The following is a 22,023-nucleotide window of genomic DNA, read 5'->3' on the forward strand; positions in this document are numbered from 1 at the left end:
CTGATTAAGTCTGAGTATTAATTACTTGAACAACTCACAGATTTAACACTGGCGACGAGTCTGATTCGGACCCTGCGGCAGTCACTCCACGGCAGCTTCGTCCACAGCCAGGACGTTGCAGAGAGGTTTCCACCCTCTCCACCCCACTGGAAGACATCCTGACCTCGGAGCCTCCATCGGCGACCGTCAGCTTCTTCTCCAGCTTGGTGGTGGGTAAGCCGTTGTCTGAGCCGGGCAGCGACGCGACAGGCAGTCGACCGCGTTGGCCGCACGAATGGGGCTGGGGGAGCTGGAGGAATAGGGCGCGAGAGCCGCTTCGAGCGGGAGGCGTTTCAACGGAGCGATCGCATCTCCTGATAAGAGCCGCTTCGCGATCCAGCGATCGCATCCGCTGATAAGGGCCGCACTCGGGCGATCGCGGCGAAGATAAGGGCCGCACTCGGGGGCTGAAGGGAGACGGCGTTGGGGGACGGGTGAAGACCGCCAAGCGTGGGAAAACCGCCATTTTCTGGGCGGAGGACGACGGCAAGAGCGGGAAGCCGCCATCTTGGATAGCAGTAAAAATAAAAAAAAATCTGAGAAATTGCAAATCTACAATGCATAAACACGGGAATATTAGCACCTTTGATAGTGACCTCGAAGATTGGGCCATATATGTTGAAAGAGTAAAAAATTTATTGTAAGGCCAATAAAATTCGTAACCAAGAATGTAGAACTTGTGGTAGGCTTGGACATATAGCTAGAGTATGCAGGTCAGGGAAGAAGACCAGCAACAAGAAGTCACCGCAAGGAAAATACGCAAAGGTACACAAGGTGACCGAACAGGAGTCCGATTCAGACGCTAGCAGTAATGAACTGGCTGGCTTAAGCTGTAATGAACTGGCTAGCTTAAGAGTACTCAACGCTGGTAAGGGTGCAGACCTCCAGACAATTTGGGTCACTCTTCAGATAGAAGGAGTCCAAGTAAAACTGGAATTGGACACTGGATCGGCATTGACAGTCATAAATAAGAAAGATTACGGAAAGTTATTCCAACATATTCCCCTACAGGATACGGGGATTATATTGAAAACATACACGGGGCAAAGAGTGTACCCCATCAGGAAAATAGAGGTTGCAGTGGTCCACAAGGGCGAAGACAGTCAAATAATGGACTTATATGTGATATCTGAAGGAGGTTCTCCACTACTAGGACGGGAGTGGATTAGGAAAATGAATATGGACTGGCATTTCCTACAAACAATAACGAGTGAGAACTCGGTGAAGATAGTCGGCCCAGACTCTGGAACGGATGATGGTAAGCCCAACTCAGGTGCAAAAGACAAAGTTTCAGCACAGAATTCCACTGAGCAACAACAACATAGTTTAACTGTGGATTCTGAGTCTGGCAAGTCTACTGATGTGCCCATTTCTGAGGGACACCGGGCTCGAACTCAACTCCATTTCAAACTACAACAGCAATTAGAACAAATGCTTCGCCGTTGTGAGCAAGAGTTGAATGCAACGAAAGAGTTCTTTGATATAGAGTTGGAGAATCTGGAAAGACAACAGAAGCAGCTGATGGAGAAAATGGAACAGGAGCACACAAAACGTCTGATGTCAGAGGAGTTAACGGTCAGCCAACTCCTGCATATGCTGAAGGACAGGACTCTGAAATGGGAAAAACTTGAACACGAACTTCAATACTCAAACGAAAAGGGTTCGGAGCTCTCAAAGGTTATTGGAAGAGCTGAGGTGGCAACACAGACTGAGATGACTGCAACAGAGCAGCCTTTGGATGCCAAAAGTACGCTGACTCACGTCAACGTAGAACAACAGACCGCTGAAACAGCTGCTCCGGTAGAGGGATTGAATAGTCCGATCAATCAATCTCCAAAAGAAGTTGAAGTAGTAAAATCTCAAATGAGGTCATTAGTAAACGACTTGCTGAAAGCCCAGAAAAAGCTGGATGAAGAGGTACGCATGAAGAAGTCTCTTCAGGAAAGATGTCTGGACTTGGAACAAAAGCTGGCTAACGCCCAGCTGGGTATGGAGGAAATAGAAGACCCTCTCGCTGGCCTAGATCAGGACGACACCGAATATTACTATGTCCTGTCCTGCCCAACTTGTAACTTCGACTCCCACCATACAGAAATCATGGAGGAGCACCGAAAGTCTACAGAACATCGGGAGAAGGTGGCTCTACTACGGAAAAAGGAGGAAGAGAAGGAGGAACTGCGCATGCAGCTGGCAGCTGACGGAGCCCAGAGAGTCTCCAAGAAGCAGAAAAGGAAAAGTCGAAACAGAAGATGACCCATCTGAACCATTATTACCTCTACCAGATCACACACGTGGTCCCTCCGAACGGAGCCAATTCAGTTCGGAAGTTCAAACTGTTAAATCCATGGAAGGACTATTGAATGAGTCACTCCAGCAACGTGAACCGACTACACCACAGAGATTGAATGTGTGAACTGTTTTCCGCAGAGACTGAATCTGTGATCTGTTTTGACATGAAGTTATCTATGTATCTATGTTATTCTGTTATGTAAACCTGAAGTTGTATATGTATATATGTTATTACGTTATGTTAAATGGGGAGATGACTGTAAAGCTAGGAAGGGAGGAATGTTGTGTATGTAATATGTGTGCTACTTTGAACCTATGGACAGGACTGCACTACTTGTAGGGCGTAGTGATACGCAGTACCACTCCTGGCCATAGGGGTATAAATAGTACTGTGGGTACTGATCTCCCCTCAGTTCCCGCCTGTGGGCATGAAGTAAAGACCTACGTATAGTCCCTACCTCCAACCAGTAAAGACCTGTTTTATTGTTACTGATTAAGTCTGAGTATTAATTACTTGAACAACTCACAGATTTAACAACACCCAGTCCCGTTCACCCATCACCCCCTGTGCTCACTGCCCCGTGTCCAAACTCACACCCAGTCCCGTTCACCCATCACCCCCTGTGCTCACTGCCCCATGTCCTAACTCACACCCAGTCCCGTTCACCCATCACCCCCTGTGCTCACTGCCTCGTGTCCTAACTCACACCCAGTCCCGTTCACCCATCACCCCCTGTGCTCACTGCCCCCGTGTCCTAACTCACACCCAGTCCCGTTCACCCATCACCCCCTGTGCTCACTGCCCCGTGTCCTAACTCACACCCAGTCCCGTTCACCCATCACCCCCTGTGCTCACTGCCCCGTGTCCTAACTCACACCCAGTCCCGTTCACCCATCACCCTCTGTGCTCACTGCCCCGTGTCCTAACTCACACCCAGTCCCGTTCACCCATCACCCCCAGTGCTCACTGCCCCGTGTCCTAACTCACACCCAGTCCCGTTCACCCATCACTCCCTGTGCTCACTGCCCCGTGTCCTAACTCACACCCAGTCCCGTTCACCCATCACCCCCTGTGCTCACTGCCCTGTGTCCTAACTCACACCCAGTCCCGTTCACCCATCACCCCCTGTGCTCACCGCCCCGTGTCCTAACTCACACCCAGTCCCGTTCACCCATCACCACCTGTGCTCACCGCCCCGTGTCCTAACTCACACCCAGTCCCGTTCACCCATCACCCCCTGTGCTCACTGCCCCGTGTCCTAACTCACACCCAGTCCCGTTCACCCATCACCCCCAGTGCTCACTGCCCCGTGTCCTAACTCACACCCAGTCCCGTTCACCCGTCACCCTCTGTGCTCACTGACCTGTGTCCTGACTCACACCCAGTCCCGTTCACCCATCACCCCCTGTGCTCACTGCCCCGTGTCCTGACTCACACCCAGTCCCGTTCACCCATCACCCCCTGTGCTCACTGCCCCGTGTCCTAACTCACACCCAGTCCCGTTCACCCATCACCCCCTGTGCTCACTGCCCCGTGTCCTAACTCGCACCCAGTCCCGTTCACCCAACACCCCCTGTGCTCACTGCCCCGTGTCCTAACTCACACCCAGTCCCGTTCACCCATCACCCCCTGTGCTCACTGCCCCCGTGTCCTAACTCACACCCAGTCCCGTTCACCCATCACCCCCTGTGCTCACTGCCCCGTGTCCTAACTCGCACCCAGTCCCGTTCACCCAACACCCCCTGTGCTCACTGCCCCCGTGTCCTAACTCACACCCAGTCCCGTTCACCCAACACCCCCTGTGCTCACTGCCCCGTGTCCTAACTCACACCCAGTCCCGTTCACCCATCACCCCCTGTGCTCACTGCCCCCGTGTCCTAACTCACACCCAGTCCCGTTCACCCATCACCCCCTGTGCTCACTGCCCCGTGTCCTAACTCACACCCAGTCCCGTTCACTCATCACCCCCTGTGCTCACTGCCCCGTGTCCTAACTCACACCCAGTCCCGTTCACCCATCACCCCTCTGTGCTCACTGCCCCGTGTCCTAACTCACACCCAGTCCCGTTCACCCATCACCCCCTGTGCTCACTGCCCCGTGTCCTAACTCACACCGAGTCCCGTTCACCCATCACCCGTGCTCACTGCCCCGTGTCCTAACTCACACCCAGTCCCGTTCACCCATCACCCCCTGTGCTCACTGCCCCGTGTCCTAACTCACACCCAGTCCCGTTCACCCATCACCTCCTGTGCTCACTGCCCCGTGTCCTAACTCGCACCCAGTCCCGTTCACCCATCACCCCCTGTGCTCACTGCCCCGTGTCCTAACTCACACCCAGTCCCGTTCACCCATCACCCCCTGTGCTCACTGCCCCGTGTCCTAACTCACACCCATTCCCGTTCACCCATCACCCCCTTTGCTCACTGCCCCGTGTCCTAACTCACACCCAGTCCCGTTCACCCATCACCCCCTGTCCTCACTGCCCCGTGTCCTAACTCACACCCAGTCCCGTTCACCCATCACCCCCTGTGCTCACTGCCCCGTGTCCTAACTCACACCCAGTCCCGTTCACCCATCACCCCCTGTGCTCACTGCCCCGTGTCCTAACTCACACCCAGTCCCGTTCACCCATCACCCCCTGTGCTCACTGCCCCGTGTCCTAACTCACACCCAGTCCCGTTCACCCATCACCCCCTGTGCTCACTGCCCCGTGTCCTAACTCACACCCAGTCCCGTTCACCCATCACCCCCTGTGCTCACTGCCCCGTGTCCTAACTCACACCCAGTCCCGTTCACCCATCACCCCCCGTGCTCACTGCCCCGTGTCCTAACTCGCACCCAGTCCCGTTCACCCATCACCCCCTGTGCTCACTGCCCCGTGTCCTAACTCTCACCCAGTCCCGTTCACTCATCACCCCCTGTGCTCACTGCCCCATGTCCTAACTCACACCCAGTCCCGTTCACCCATCACCCCCTGTGCTCACTGCCCCGTGTCCTAACTCACACCCAGTCCCGTTCACCCATCACCCCTCTGTGCTCACTGCCCCGTGTCCTAACTCACACCCAGTCCCGTTCACCCATCACCCCCTGTGCTGACTGCCCCGTGTCCTAACTCACACCGAGTCCCGTTCACCCATCACCCGTGCTCACTGCCCCGTGTCCTAACTCACACCCAGTCCCGTTCACCCATCACCCCCTGTGCTCACTGCCCCGTGTCCTAACTCACACCCAGTCCCGTTCACCCCTCACCTCCTTTGCTCACTGCCCCGTGTCCTAACTCACACCCAGTCCCGTTCACCCATCACCCCCTGTGCTCACTGCCCCGTGTCCTAACTCACACCCATTCCCGTTCACCCATCACCCCCTGTGCTCACTGCCCCGTGTCCTAACTCACAACCAGTCCCGTTCACCCCATCACCCCCTTTGCTCACTGCCCCGTGTCCTAACTCACACCCAGTCCCGTTCACCCATCACCCCCTGTGCTCACTGCCCCGTGTCCTAACTCACACCCAGTCCCGTTCACCCATCACCCCCTGTGCTCACTGCCCCGTGTCCTAACTCACACCCAGTCCCGTTCACCCATCACCCCCTGTGCTCACTGCCCCGTGTCCTAACTCACACCCAGTCCCGTTCACCCATCACCCACTGTGCTCACTGCCCCATTTCCTAACTCACACCCAGTCCCGTTCACCCATCACCCCCTGTGCTCACTGCCCCGTGTCCTAACTCTCACCCAGTCCCGTTCACCCATCACCCGCTGTGCTCAGTGCCCCGTGTCCTAACTCACACCCAGTCCCGTTCACCCATCACCCCCTGTGCTCACTGACCTACATTGGCTCCCAGTCCAGCAACGCCTCGATTTTAAAAATTCTCATCCTCATCTTCAAATCCCCTCCTCGACCCTCCCGATCTCTCTAACCTCCTCCAGCCCCAACAACCCTCCGAGATCTCTGCGCTCCTCCAATTCTGGCCTCTCGAGCATCCCCCGATTTCCATCGCTCCACCATTGGCGGCCGTGCCTTCAGCCGCCTGGGCCCCGAGCTCTGGAATTCCCTCCCTAAACCTCTCCGCCTCTCTCTCCTCCTTTAAGACGCTCCTTAAAACCGACCTCTTTGACCCAGCCCTGGGTCACCTGTCCTAATATCTCCTGATCTGGCTCAGGGTCAAATTTTGTTTCATAATCACTCCTGTGCAGCGCTTTGGGACGTTTTACTACATTAAAGGCACCGGATAAATGCAATTTGTTGTTGTAAGTCTGTAACAAACACTTACTCACACTCTCACACACACAGGGGCAGAGAGAGAGTGAGAGACAGAGAGAGAGACAGAGAGAGAGAGTGGCAGAGAGAGAGAGGCAGAGAGAGTGAGAGAGAGAGAGAGAGAGAGAGAGACAGAGTGAGAGACAGAGAGAGAGAGAGAGAGAGAGAGAGTGGCAGAGAGAGAGAGAGAGAGAGACAGAGAGAGTGGCAGAGAGAGAGGCAGAGAGAGAGAGTGAGAGAGAGGCAGAGAGAGAGGCAGAGAGAGAGATAGAGAGAGAGTGAGAGTGGCAGAGAGACAGAGAGAGTGAGAGAGAGAGTGAGAGAGAGAGAGAGGCAGAGAGAGAGAGAGAGTGAGAGAGAGACAGAGAGAGAGAGAGAGACAGAGAGAGAGACAGAGAGAGAGAGAGACAGAGAGGCAGAGAGAGAGAGAGAGAGAGTGAGAGTGGCAGAGAGACAGAGAGAGTGAGAGAGAGAGAGAGGCAGAGAGAGAGACAGAGAGAGAGAGAGAGAGTGAGAGAGAGACAGACAGAGAGAGAGAGAGAGACAGAGAGAGAGAGAGAGAGAGAGAGACAGAGAGAGAGAGAGAGTGAGAGAGACAGAGAGAGAGAGAGAGACAGAGAGAGAGAGAGAGAGAGACAGAGAGAGAGAGAGAGAGAGAGAGAGTGGCAGAGAGAGAGAGGCAGAGAGGGAGAGTTATGGCAGAGAGAGAGACTGAGGGACAGACAGGGACTCTGTCCTGATGGACTGACAGGCTCCCCGCGAACAACCATTGACCTCCTCACTTGATGTCTCAGCCCTGTCACACTCTCTCCCCCCCCCCCACCCCCCCAACCCCCCCGCCCCCCCCCCCGCCGCAGGGAATATTTCATAAGTTTGAGAGAGCGGCCTAATTAAAAAAAAGCAATCCTCAATCCATGGGAACTGGCACACACTCAGCCCAGCGTCCCCACCCTGCTCATCCCCCCGACCGCTGGCCAGAAAGTAATGCGATCTGGGACTGCCAATACTGGAAGGAACAGCATTAGAAAGCCTGGCGACATTCGAGCCCCAGCTCTCGCAGTGCGGGACAATACTTCTTTGAAAACCTGGACCTTAATTGCCCGCCTTCGAGGCGCAAGATTGCAAATCAAAAAACAAGATTGGCCCAAAGCAGAAAAGAGGAGCTGTTGTTTGCGGCGCTCAGGATGCGAGCTGCGCCTGCCTCGTAACAATAGGCACAGCCAACGGCTGGGTAAATACTTGTCACTGTAAACCTGACAGCGACGGAGCTTTGGAGTGCGTGGGAGCCGCTCTCCATTCACGCCGGGGGGGGCCACTGATCCCCTGGGGGCCTCTCATCTCCCACCCCGCGGAACGCGACAGGACAGCTACCCAATCGAGGTAAGGGAGGGGGCTCGGCGTGGGGAGGGGGCTGTTACAGAGTTGAATCCCCTTCTCTTTCCCCTGCACCCTGCCCCCTTTCACCCCCCACACCGCCCCCCCCCCACGACTAGTTTTGTGCGGGACAGGGGTGGGGGCAGAAAAGGGAGTGGTTTGCCAACAGGACAGAGAGAGAATAGGGTGGGGAGGGGAGTGGAAATTGAGAGAGGGAGAGAGGAAGAGAGAAAAGGGATAGAGAGAGAGGGAGTGACAGAGAGAGAGAGGAAAAGGGGAAGGAGAGAGAGACATAGAGAGAGAGAGAGAAGGAAGGAGACAGAGGGAGAGTGATAGCGAGAGAAAGAGAAAAAAGGGATAGAGATAGAGGGAGAGTGACAGAGAGAGAGAGAGAAAGAGAGAGAGGGAAAAGGGGAAGGAGAGAGAGACAGAGAGCGAGAGAAAGAGAGAAGGAGGCAGAGGGAGAGTGATAGCGAGAGAAAGAGAGAAAAGGGATAGGGAGAGAGGGAGCGTGACAGAGAGAGAAAGAGGGAGGGCGAGGTCAAAAAAGAGAGAAATAAGGGAGAGAAAATAGGGGGAACAGAAAACAAAGAGAGAGGGAGAGAGAGAAAGGAAAAGAGGGTGAGAGAAAAAGAGAGACGGAGAGAGGCGGAGAGCGTGGAAGAGAGGGATTGAGAAAGAGAGGGTGAGAGACGAGGAGAGGGAGAAATAGAGCGAGAGAGGGGGAGAAGGAGAAAGGGAAAGAAAGAGCGGGGGAGAGAGAGAGGCAAAGAGAAGGATGAATGTGTATAGAGAGATGGGTGAGGGTTTCAGCAGCGGATGAGCTGAGGCAAGGGCGGAGACGGACGATGTTACGGACGTGGAAGTCGGCGTTCTTTGTTACGCTGCGGATATGTGGTCGGAAGCCAAGGGGCAGCATGTAGATGAGAAATAGGAGGGGGCCAAGGATAGATCCTTGGGGTCCCCAGAGGTAACGATGTGGGAGCGGGAAGAGAAGCCGTTGCCGGTGATTCTCTGGCTACGATTAGATAGATAAGAATGGAACCAGGCGAGTGCAGCCCCACCCAGCTGGACGACGGTGGAGAAGCGTTGGAGGAGGGTGGAGTGTCAAAGGCTGCAGTCAAGTCAAGAAGGACGAGGAGGGATAGTTTACCTTTGTCACAGCAACAAAGGACGTCATTTGTGACTTTGATGAGAGCCGTTTCGGTACTGTGGCAAGGGCGGAAACCTGATGGGAGGGATTCAAACATGGAATTGCGGGAAAGATGGGCACGGATTTGGGAGGCAAACACACGTTTAAGGACTTTGGAGAGGACGGGGCCTTCAAGGTAGGTCCTTCAAGGAAGGGCCTCCAAGATGGGTCCTTCAAGGAAGGGTATTCAAAGTAGGGCCTCCAAGATGGGTCCTTCAAGGTAGAGGTCCTTCAAGGTAGGGCCTTCAAGGTGGAGGTCCTTCAAGGTAGCTCCTTCAAGGAAGGGCCTCCAAGATGGGTCCTTCAAGGTAGAGGTCCTTCAAGGTAGGGCCTTCAAGGTGGAGGTCCTTCAAGGTAGAGGTCCTTCAACGTAGGGCCTTTAAGGTGGAGGTCCTTCAAGGTAGCTCCTTCAAGGAAGGGCTTCCAAGATGGGTCCTTCATGGTAGGGCCTCCAAGATAGTTCTTTCAACGTAGAGGTCCTTCAAGGTAGGTCCTTCAAAGTAGAGATTCTTCAGGGTAGGGCCTCTAAGATGAGCCCTTCAAGGTAGAGGTCCTTCAAGGTAGGGCCTCCAAGATGGGTCCTACAAGATGGGTTTTCAAGGTGATTCCACAAAGCTGTCCCTAACCGGTAACATTTCATGGCTTGTGCAGGGAGACTGTGCAATCCACGCGAGCAACCCCACGATGAAGACAATCCAGACGCTGATCTTGGCCCATGTCCTCTCCCTGGCTGGCTGCGGCCCGTATTACTACAGCTCCCAGGGTGGTCGCGACAACGAGGAGTACAGACATCACGTTCGAGGTGATCAAGGTATTTCTCTGAGGTTCATACCGTGAGGGGGGTGGGGTTAAATCCAGGTCAGACTGGGAGAACTCGGCAGAAACTTCAACCCAGTTCCATTATGGGTGGGGTCCAAGGGCAGGCATTTCCACAATGAGCATAGTGGTTAGCACTGTTGCCTCACAGCGCCAGAGACCCGGGTTCGAATCCGGCCTCGGGTGACTGTCTGTGTGGAGTTTGCACATTCTCCCCGTGTTTGCGTGGGTTTCCTCCGGGTGCTCCGGTTTCCTCCCACAGTCCAAAGATGTGCGGGTTAGGTTGATTGGCCATGATAAATTGACCCTTAGTGTTAGGGGGATTAAATACGTGGGGTTACGGGGATAGGGTGAGATATGTGTTGGTGTAGGGGTTACGGGGATCGGGTGGGATATGTGTCAGTGCAGGCTCGATGGGCCGAAATGGCCTCTATCTGCACTGTGGGGTTTCTGTGATTCTGTGATTTCTGTGAGACCCATTTTCTCTGGATATTGAGTGTTTGATGGGACAGTGTAGAGGGAGCTTTACTCTGTATCTAACCCGTGCTGTACCTGCCCTGGGAGTGTTTGATAGGGACAGTGCAGAGGGAGCTTTACTCTGTATCTAACCCCGTGCTGTACATGCCCTAGGAGTGTTTGATGGGGACAGTGTAGACGGAGCTTTACTCTGTATCTAACCCGTCCTGTACCTGCCCTGGGAGTGTTTGATGGGACAGTGTAGAGGGAGCTTTACTCTGTATCTAACCCGTGCTATACCTGCCCTGGGAGTGTTTGATGGGGACAGTGTGGAGGGAGCTTTACTTTGTATCCAACCCGTCCTGTACCTGCCCTGGGAGTGTTTGATGGGACAGTGTACAGGGAGCTTTACTCTGTATCTAACCCATGCTGTACCTGCCCTGGGAGTGTTTGATGGGACGGTGTAGAGGGAGCTTTACCCTGTATCTAACCCATGCTGTACCTGCCCTGGGAGTACTTGATGGAAAAGTGTAGAGGGAGCTTTACTCTGTATCTAACCCGTGCTGTACCAGCCCTGGGAGTGTTTGATGGGACAGTGTAGAGGGAGCTTTACTCTGTATCTAACCCGTGCTGCACCTGCCCTGGGAGTGTTTAATGGTGCAGTGTACAGGGAGCTTTACTCTGTATCTCACCCGTGCTGTACCTGCCCTGGGAGTGTTTGATGGGATAGTGTAGAGGGAGCTTTACTCTGTATCTAACCCGTGCTGTACCTGCCCTGGGAGTGTTTGATGGGACAGTGTAGAGGGAGCTTTACTCTGTATCTAACCCGTGCTGCACCTGCCCTGGGAGTGTTTAATGGGGCAGTGTAGAGGGAGCTTTACTCTGTATCTAACCTGTGCTGTACCTGCCCTGGGAGTGTTTGATGGGACAGTGTAGAGGGAGCTTTACTCTGTATCTAACCCGTGCTGTACCTGCCCTGGGAGTGTTTGATGGGACAGTGTAGAGGGAGCTTTACTCTGTATCTAACCCGGGCTGTACCTGCCCTGGGAGTGTTTGATGGGACAGTGTGGAGGGAGCTTTACTCTGTATCTAACCCGTGCTCTACCTGCCCTGGGATTGTTTGATGGGGACAATGTGGAGGGAGCTTTACTTTGTATCCAACCCGTGCTGTACCTGCCCTGGGAGTGTTTGATGGGACAGTGTAGAAGGAGCTTTACTCTGTATCTAACCCGTGCTGTACCTGCCCTGGGAGTGTTTGATGGGACAGTGTGGAGGGAGCTTTACTCTGTTTCTAACCCGTCCTGTACCTGCCCTGGGAGTGTTTGATGGGACAGTGTAGAGGGAGCTTCACTCTGTATCTAACCCGTGCTGTACCTGCCCTGGTATTGTTTGATGGGGCAGTGTAGAGGGAGCTTTACTCTGTATCTAACCCTTGCTGTACCTGCCCTGGTAGTGTTTGATGGGACAGTGTAGAGGGAGCTTTACTCTGTATCTAACCCGTGCTGTACCTGTCCTGGGAGTGTTTGATGGGACAGTGTAGAGGGAGCTTTACTCTGTATCCAACCCATGCTGTACCTGCCCTGGGAGTGTTTGATGGGACAGTGTAGAGGGAGCTTTTCTCTGTGTCTAACCCGTGCTGTACCTGCCCTGGGAGTGTTTGATGGGACAGTGTAGATGCAGCTTTACTCTGTATCTAACCCGTGCTGTACCTGCCCTGGGAGTGTTTGATGGGACAGTGTAGAGGGAGCTTCACTCTGTATCTAACCCATGCTGTACCTACCCTGGAAGTGTTTGATGAGACAGTGTAGAGGGAGCTTTACTCTGCATCTAACCCGTGCTGTACCTGCCCTGGGAGTGTTTGATGGGACAGTGTAGAGGGAGCTTTACTCTGTATCTAACCCGTGCTGTACCTGCCCTGGGAGTGTTTGATGGGACAGTGTAGAGGGAGCTTCACTCTGTATCTAACCCGTGCTGTACCTACCCTGGGAGTGTTTGATGGGACAGTGTAGAGGGAGCTTTACTCTGTATCTAACCCGTGCTGTACCTGTTCTGGGAGTGTTTGATAGGACAGTGTAGAGGGAGCTTTACTCTGTATCTAACCCGTGCGGTACCTGCCCTGGGAGTGTTTGATGGGACAGTATAGAGGGAGCTTTACTTTGTATCTAAGCCATGCTGTACCTGCCCTGGGAGTGTTTGATGGGACGGTGTAGAGGGAGCTTTACCCTGTATCTAACCCATGCTGTACCTGCCCTGGGAGTGTTTGATGGGACAGTGTGGAGGGAGCTTCACTCTGTATCTAACCCGTGCTGTACCTGCCCTGGGAGTGTTTGATGGGACAGTGTAGAGGGAGCTTTACTCTGTATCTAACCCGTGCTGTACCTGCCCTGGCAGTGTTTGATGGGACAGTGTAGAGGGAGCTTTACTCTGTATCTAACCCATGCTGTACCTGCCCTGGGAGTGTTTGATGGGACAGTGTAGAGGGAGCTTTACTCTGTATCTAACCCGTGCTCTACCTGCCCTGGGAGTGTTTGATGGGACAGTGTAGAGGGAGCTTCACTCTGTATCTAACCCATGCTGTACCTACCCTGGGAGTGTTTGATGGGGACAATGTGGAGGGAGCTTTACTTTGTATCCAACCCGTGCTGTACCTTCCCTGGGAGTGTTTGATGGGACAGTGTAGAAGGAGCTTTACTCTGTATCTAACCCGTGCTGTACATGCCCTGGGAGTGTTTGATGGGATAGTGTAGAGGGAGATTTACTCAGTATCTAACCCGTGCTGTACCTGCCCTGGGAGTGTTTGATGGGACAGTGTAGAGGGAGCTTTACTCTGTATCTAACCCGTGCTGTACCTGTCCTGGGAGTGTTTGATGGGACAGTGTAGAGGGAGCTTTACTCTGTATCCAACCCATGCTGTACCTGCCCTGGGAGTGTTTGATGGGACAGTGTAGAGGGAGCTTTTCTCTGTGTCTAACCCGTGCTGTACCTGCCCTGGGAGTGTTTGATGGGACAGTGTAGATGCAGCTTTACTCTGTATCTAACCCGTGCTGTACCTGCCCTGGGAGTGTTTGATGGGACAGTGTAGAGGGAGCTTCACTCTGTATCTAACCCATGCTGTACCTACCCTGGAAGTGTTTGATGAGACAGTGTAGAGGGAGCTTTACTCTGCATCTAACCCGTGCTGTACCTGCCCTGGGAGTGTTTGATGGGACAGTGTAGAGGGAGCTTTACTCTGTATCTAACCCGTGCTGTACCTGCCCTGGGAGTGTTTGATGGGACAGTGTAGAGGGAGCTTCACTCTGTATCTAACCCGTGCTGTACCTACCCTGGGAGTGTTTGATGGGACAGTGTAGAGGGAGCTTTACTCTGTATCTAACCCGTGCTGTACCTGTTCTGGGAGTGTTTGATAGGACAGTGTAGAGGGAGCTTTACTCTGTATCTAACCCGTGCGGTACCTGCCCTGGGAGTGTTTGATGGGACAGTATAGAGGGAGCTTTACTTTGTATCTAAGCCATGCTGTACCTGCCCTGGGAGTGTTTGATGGGACGGTGTAGAGGGAGCTTTACCCTGTATCTAACCCATGCTGTACCTGCCCTGGGAGTGTTTGATGGGACAGTGTGGAGGGAGCTTCACTCTGTATCTAACCCGTGCTGTACCTGCCCTGGGAGTGTTTGATGGGACAGTGTAGAGGGAGCTTTACTCTGTATCTAACCCGTGCTGTACCTGCCCTGGCAGTGTTTGATGGGACAGTGTAGAGGGAGCTTTACTCTGTATCTAACCCATGCTGTACCTGCCCTGGGAGTGTTTGATGGGACAGTGTAGAGGGAGCTTTACTCTGTATCTAACCCGTGCTCTACCTGCCCTGGGAGTGTTTGATGGGACAGTGTAGAGGGAGCTTCACTCTGTATCTAACCCATGCTGTACCTACCCTGGGAGTGTTTGATGGGGACAATGTGGAGGGAGCTTTACTTTGTATCCAACCCGTGCTGTACCTTCCCTGGGAGTGTTTGATGGGACAGTGTAGAAGGAGCTTTACTCTGTATCTAACCCGTGCTGTACATGCCCTGGGAGTGTTTGATGGGATAGTGTAGAGGGAGATTTACTCAGTATCTAACCCGTGCTGTACCTGCCCTGGGAGTGTTTGATGGGACAGTGTAGAGGGAGCTTCACTCTGTATCTAACTCGTGCTGTACCTGCCCTGGGAGTGTTTGATGGGACAGTGTAGAGGGAGCTTCACTCTGTATCTAACCCATGCTGTACCTACCCTGGGAGTGTTTGATGGGACAGTGTAGAGGGAGCGTTACTCTGTATCTAACCCGTGCTGTACCTGCCCTGGGAGTGTTTGATGGGACAGTGTGGAGGGAGCTTTACTCTGTATCTAACCCGTGCTGTACCTGCCCTGGGAGTGTTTGATGGGACAGTGTAGAGGGAGCTTCACTCTGTATCTAACCCGTGCTGTACCTGCCCTGGGAGTGTTTGATGGGACAGTGTAGAGGGAGCTTTACTCTGTATCTAACCCGCGCTGTACCTGCGCTGGGAGAGTTTGATGGGACAGTGTAGAGGGACCTTTACTCTGTATCTAACCCGTGCTGTACCTGCCCTGGGAGTGTTTGATGGGACAGTGTGGAGGGAGCTTTACTCTGTATCTAACCCGTGCTCTACCTGCCCTGGGATTGTTTGATGGGGACAATGTGGAGGGAGCTTTACTTTGTATCCAACCCGTGCTGTACCTGCCCTGGGAGTGTTTGATGGGACAGTGTAGAAGTAGCTTTACTCTGTATCTAACCCGTGCTGTACCTGCCCTGGGAGTGTTTGATGGGACAGTGTGGAGGGAGCTTTACTCTGTATCTAACCCGTGCTGTACCTGCCCTGGGAGTGTTTGATGGGACAGTGTAGAGGGAGCTTCACTCTGTATCTAACCCGTGCTGTACCTGCCCTGGGAGTGTTTGATGGGACAGTGTAGAGGGAGCTTTACTCTGTATCTAACCCGTGCTGTACCTGCCCTGGGAGAGTTTGATGGGACAGTGTAGAGGGAGCTTTACTCTGTATCTAACCCGTGCTGTACCTGCCCTGGGAGTGTTTGATGGGACAGTGTGGAGGGAGCTTTACTGTGTATCTAACCCGTGCTCTACCTGCCCTGGGATTGTTTGATGGGACAGTGTAGATGGAGCTTCACTCTGTATCTAACCCGTGCTGTACCTGCCCTGGGAGTGTTTGATGGGACAGTGTAGAGGGAGCTTCACTCTGTATCTAACCCATGCTGTACCTGCCCTGGGAGTGTGTGATGGGACAGTGTAGAGGGAGCTTTACTCTGTATCTAACCCGTGCTGTACCTGCCCTGGGAATGTTTGATGGGACAGTGCAGAGGGAGCTTCACTCTGTATCTAACCCATGCTGTACCTACCCTGGGAGTGTTTGATGGGACAGTGTAGAGGGAGCTTCACTCTGTATCTAACCCGTGCTGTACCTGCCCTGGGAGTGTTTGATGGGACAGCGTAGAGGGAGCTTCACTCTGTATCTAACCCATGGTGTACCTGCACTGGGAGTGTTTGATGGGACAGTGTAGAGGGAGCTTTACTCTGTATCTAACCCGTGCTGTACCTACCCTAGGAGTGTTTGATGGGACACTGTAGAGGGAGCTTTACTCTGTATCTAACCCGTGCTGTACCTGCCCTGGGAGTGTTTGATAGGGACAGTGTAGAGGGGGCTTTACTCTGTATCTAACCCCGTGCTGTACCTGCCCTGGGAGTGTTTGATGGGACAGTGTAGAGGGAGCTTTACTCTGTCTCTAACCCGTGCTCTACCTGCCCTGGGAGTGTTTGATGGGACAGTGTAGAGGGAGCTTCACTCTGTATCTAACCCATGCTGTACCTACCCTGGGAGTGTTTGATGGGGACAATGTGGAGGGAGCTTTACTTTGTATCCAACCCATGCTGTACCTGCCCAGGGAGTGTTTGATGGGACAGTGTAGAAGGAGCTTTACTCTGTATCTAACCCGTGCTGTACATGCCCTGGGAGTGTTTGATGGGATAGTGTAGAGGGAGATTTACTCAGTATCTAACCCGTGCTGTACCTGCCCTGGGAGTGTTTGATGGGACAGTGTAGAGGGAGCTTCACTCTGTATCTAACTCGTGCTGTACCTGCCCTGGGAGTGTTTGATGGGACAGTGTAGAGGGAGCTTCACTCTGTATCTAACCCATGCTGTACCTACCCTGGGAGTGTTTGATGGGACAGTGTAGAGGGAGCGTTACTCTGTATCTAACCCGTGCTGTACCTGCCCTGGGAGTGTTTGATGGGACAGTGTGGAGGGAGCTTTACTCTGTATCTAACCCGTGCTGTACCTGCCCTGGGAGTGTTTGATGGGACAGTGTAGAGGGAGCTTCACTCTGTATCTAACCCGTGCTGTACCTGCCCTGGGAGTGTTTGATGGGACAGTGTAGAGGGAGCTTTACTCTGTATCTAACCCGCGCTGTACCTGCGCTGGGAGAGTTTGATGGGACAGTGTAGAGGGACCTTTACTCTGTATCTAACCCGTGCTGTACCTGCCCTGGGAGTGTTTGATGGGACAGTGTGGAGGGAGCTTTACTCTGTATCTAACCCGTGTTCTACCTGCCCTGGGATTGTTTGATGGGGACAATGTGGAGGGAGCTTTACTTTGTATCCAACCCGTGCTGTACCTGCCCTGGGAGTGTTTGATGGGACAGTGTAGAAGGAGCTTTACTCTGTATCTAACCCGTGCTGTACCTGCCCTGGGAGTGTTTGATGGGACAGTGTGGAGTGAGCTTTACTCTGTATCTAACCCGTGCTGTACCTGCCCTGGGAGTGTTTGATGGGACAGTGTAGAGGGAGCTTCACTCTGTATCTAACCCGTGCTGTACCTGCCCTGGGAGTGCTTGATGGGACAGTGTAGAGGGAGCTTTACTCTGTATCTAACCCGTGCTGTACCTGCCCTGGGAGAGTTTGATGGGACAGTGTAGAGGGAGCTTTACTCTGTATCTAACCCGTGCTGTACCTGCCCTGGGAGTGTTTGATGGGACAGTGTGGAGGGAGCTTTACTCTGTATCTAACCCGTGCTCTACCTGCCCTGGGATTGTTTGATGGGACAGTGTAGATGGAGCTTCACTCTGTATCTAACCCGTGCTGTACCTGCCCTGGGAGTGTTTGATGGGACAGTGTAGAGGGAGCTTCACTCTGTATCTAACCCATGCTGTACCTGCCCTGGGAGTGTGTGATGGGACAGTGTAGAGGGAGCTTTACTCTGTATCTAACCCGTGCTGTACCTGCCCTGGGAATGTTTGATGGGACAGTGCAGAGGGAGCTTCACTCTGTATCTAACCCATGCTGTACCTGCACTGGGAGTGTTTGATGGGACAGTGTAGAGGGAGCTTTACTCTGTATCTAACCCGTGCTGTACCTGCCCTGGGAGTGTTTGATGGGACAGTGTAGAGGGAGCTTTACTCTGTATCTAACCCGTGCTGTACCTACCCTAGGAGTGTTTGATGGGACACTGTAGAGGGAGCTTTACTCTGTATCTAACCCGTGCTGTACCTGCCCTGGGAGTGTTTGATAGGGACAGTGTAGAGGGGGCTTTACTCTGTATCTAACCCCGTGCTGTACCTGCCCTGGGAGTGTTTGATGGGGACAGTGTAGACGGAGATTTACACTGCATCTAACCCGTGCTGTACCTGCCCTGGGAGTGTTTGATGTGACAGTGTAGAGGGAGCTTTACTCTGTATCTAACCCGTGCTGTACCTGCCCTGCGAGTGTTTGATGGGACAGTGTAGAGGGAGCTTCACTCTGTATCTAACCCGTGCTGTACCTGCCCTGGGAGTGTTTGATGGGGACAGTGTGGAGGGAGCTTTACTTTGTATCCAACCCGTGCTGTACCTGCCCTGGGAGTGTTTGATGGGACAGTGTAGAAGGAGCTTTACTCTATATCTAACCCGTGCTGTACCTGCCCTGGGAGTGTTTGATGGGACAGTGTAGAGGGAGCTTTACTCAGTAACTAACTCGTGCTGTACCTGCCCTGGGAGTGTTTGATTGGACGGTGTAGAGGGAGCTTTACCCTGTATCTAACCCATGCTGTACCTGCCCTGGGAGTGTTTGATGGGACAGTGTAGAGGGAGCTTTACTCTGTATCTATCCCGTGCTTTACCTGCCCTGGGAGTGTTTGATGGGACAGTGTAGAGGGAGCTTTACTCTTTATCTAACCCGTGCTGTACCTGCCCTGGTATTGTTTGATGGGGCAGTGTAGAGGGAGCTTTACTCTGTATCTAACCCTTGCTGTACCTGCCCTGGTAGTGTTTGATGGGACAGTGTAGAGGGAGCTTTACTCTGTATCTAACCCGTGCTGTACCTGTCCTGGGAGTGTTTGATGGGACAGTGTAGAGGGAGCTTTACTCTGTATCCAACCCATGCTGTACCTGCCCTGGGAGTGTTTGATGGGACAGTGTAGAGGGAGCTTTTCTCTGTGTCTAACCCGTGCTGTACCTGCCCTGGGAGTGTTTGATGGGACAGTGTAGATGCAGCTTTACTCTGTATCTAACCCGTGCTGTACCTGCCCTGGGAGTGTTTGATGGGACAGTGTAGAGGGAGCTTCACTCTGTATCCAACCCATGCTGTACCTACCCTGGAAGTGTTTGATGAGACAGTGTAGAGGGAGCTTTACTCTGCATCTAACCCGTGCTGTACCTGCCCTGGGAGTGTTTGATGGGACAGTGCAGAGGGAGCTTTACTCTGTATCTAACCCGTGCTGTACCTGCCCTGGGAGTGTTTGATGGGACAGTGTGGAGGGAGCTTCACTCTGTATCTAACCCGTGCTGTACCTACCCTGGGAGTGTTTGATGGGACAGTGTAGAGGGAGCTTTACTCTGTATCTAACCTGCGCTGTACCTGCCCTGGGAGTGTTTGATAGGACAGTGTAGAGGGAGCTTTACTCTGTATCTAACCCGTGCGGTACCTGCCCTGGGAGTGTTTGATGGGACAGTGTAGAGGGAGCTTTACTCTGTATCTAACCCGTGCTATACCTGCCCTGGGAGTGTTTGATGGGGACAGTGTGGAGGGAGCTTTACTTTGTATCCAACCCGTGCTGTACCTGCCCTGGGAGTGTTTGATGGGACAGTGTAGAGGGAGCTTTACTCTGTATCTAACCCATGCTGTACCTGCCCTGGGAGTGTTTGATGGGACGGTGTAGAGGGAGCTTTACCCTGTATCTAACCCATGCTGTACCTGCCCTGGGAGTACTTGATGGGAAAGTGTAGAGGGAGCTTTACTCTGTATCTAACCCGTGCTGTACCAGCCCTGGGAGTGTTTGATGGGACAGTGTAGAGGGAGCTTTACTCTGTATCTAACCCGTGCTGCACCTGCCCTGGGAGTGTTTAATGGTGCAGTGTACAGGGAGCTTTACTCTGTATCTCACCCGTGCTGTACCTGCCCTGGGAGTGTTTGATGGGATAGTGTAGAGGGAGCTTTACTCTGTATCTAACCCGTGCTGTACCTGCCCTGGGAGTGTTTGATGGGACAGTGTAGAGGGAGCTTTACTCTGTATCTAACCCGTGCTGCACCTGCCCTGGGAGTGTTTAATGGGGCAGTGTAGAGGGAGCTTTACTCTGTATCTAACCTGTGCTGTACCTGCCCTGGGAGTGTTTGATGGGACAGTGTAGAGGGAGCTTTACTCTGTATCTAACCCGTGCTGTACCTGCCCTGGGAGTGTTTGATGGGACAGTGTAGAGGGAGCTTTACTCTGTATCTAACCCGTGCTGTACCTGCCCTGGGAGTGTTTGATGGGACAGTGTGGAGGGAGCTTTACTCTGTATCTAACCCGTGCTCTACCTGCCCTGGGATTGTTTGATGGGGACAATGTGGAGGGAGCTTTACTTTGTATCCAACCCGTGCTGTACCTGCCCTGGGAGTGTTTGATGGGACAGTGTAGAAGGAGCTTTACTCTGTATCTAACCCGTGCTGTACCTGCCCTGGGAGTGTTTGATGGGACAGTGTGGAGGGAGCTTTACTCTGTTTCTAACCCGTGCTGTACCTGCCCTGGGAGTGTTTGATGGGACAGTGTAGAGGGAGCTTCACTCTGTATCTAACCCGTGCTGTACCTGCCCTGGTATTGTTTGATGGGGCAGTGTAGAGGGAGCTTTACTCTGTATCTAACCCTTGCTGTACCTGCCCTGGTAGTGTTTGATGGGACAGTGTAGAGGGAGCTTTACTCTGTATCTAACCCGTGCTGTACCTGTCCTGGGAGTGTTTGATGGGACAGTGTAGAGGGAGCTTTACTCTGTATCCAATCCATGCTGTACCTGCCCTGGGAGTGTTTGATGGGACAGTGTAGAGGGAGCTTTTCTCTGTGTCTAACCCGTGCTGTACCTGCCCTGGGAGTGTTTGATGGGACAGTGTAGATGCAGCTTTACTCTGTATCTAACCCGTGCTGTACCTGCCCTGGGAGTGTTTGATGGGACAGTGTAGAGGGAGCTTCACTCTGTATCTAACCCGTGCTGTACCTACCCTGGGAGTGTTTGATGGGACAGTGTAGAGGGAGCTTTACTCTGTATCTAACCTGCGCTGTACCTGCCCTGGGAGTGTTTGATAGGACAGTGTAGAGGGAGCTTTACTCTGTATCTAACCCGTGCGGTACCTGCCCTGGGAGTGTTTGATGGGACAGTGTAGAGGGAGCTTTACTCTGTATCTAACCCGTGCTATACCTGCCCTGGGAGTGTTTGATGGGGACAGTGTGGAGGGAGCTTTACTTTGTATCCAACCCGTGCTGTACCTGCCCTGGGAGTGTTTGATGGGACAGTGTAGAAGGAGCTTTACTCTGTATCTAACCCGAGCTGTACCTGCCCTGGGAGTGTTTGATGGGACAGTGTAGAGGGAGCTTTACTCTGTATCTAACCCATGCTGTACCTGCCCTGGGAGTGTTTGATGGGACGGTGTAGAGGGAGATTTACCCTGTATCTAACCCATGCTGTACCTGCCCTGGGAGTACTTGATGGGAAAGTGTAAAGGGAGCTTTACTCTGTATCTAACCCGTGCTGTACCAGCCCTGGGAGTGTTTGATGGGACAGTGTAGAGGGAGCTTTACTCTGTATCTAACCCGTGCTGCACCTGCCCTGGAAGTGTTTAATGGTGCAGTGTACAGGGAGCTTTACTCTGTATCTCACCCGTGCTGTACCTGCCCTGGGAGTGTTTGATGGGATAGTGTAGAGGGAGCTTTACTCTGTATCTAACCCGTGCTGTACCTGCTCTGGGAGTGTTTGATGGGACAGTGTAGAGGGAGCTTTACTCTGTATCTAACCCGTGCTGCAGCTGCCCTGGGAGTGTTTAATGGGGCAGTGTAGAGGGAGCTTTACTCTGTATCTAACCTGTGCTGTACCTGCCCTGGGAGTGTTTGATGGGACAGTGTAGAGGGAGCTTTACTCTGTATCTAACCCGTGCTGTACCTGCCCTGGGAGTGTTTGATGGGACAGTGTAGAGGGAGCTTTACTCTGTATCTAACCCGTGCTGTACCTGCCCTGGGAGTGTTTGATGGGACAGTGTGGAGGGAGCTTTACTCTGTATCTAACCCGTGCTCTACCTGCCCTGGGATTGTTTGATGGGGA

General features: G+C 53.2%; 1 protein-coding gene across 1 annotated transcript in view; it reads left to right on the top strand.

Annotated features, from left to right (window-relative positions):
- Nucleotides 1-7,857: 7,857 nt before the first annotated feature.
- hapln2 (hyaluronan and proteoglycan link protein 2) overlaps nucleotides 7,858-22,023 on the top strand; it is a 45,041-nt gene continuing 30,875 nt past the window's right edge. The window contains exons 1-2 of the mRNA XM_085978545.1: nucleotides 7,858-7,968; nucleotides 9,806-9,965. Of these exons, the coding sequence (XP_085834671.1) occupies nucleotides 9,839-9,965 (127 nt within the window). The 5' untranslated portion in view covers nucleotides 7,858-7,968; nucleotides 9,806-9,838. The remainder of the gene's footprint in view (nucleotides 7,969-9,805; nucleotides 9,966-22,023) is intronic.

Source organism: Somniosus microcephalus, unplaced genomic scaffold (genome assembly GCF_052327205.1).
Source record: "Somniosus microcephalus isolate GS21.2 unplaced genomic scaffold, FLI_Smic_1.0 unresolved_chr7, whole genome shotgun sequence".
Taxonomy (NCBI): domain Eukaryota; kingdom Metazoa; phylum Chordata; class Chondrichthyes; order Squaliformes; family Somniosidae; genus Somniosus; species Somniosus microcephalus.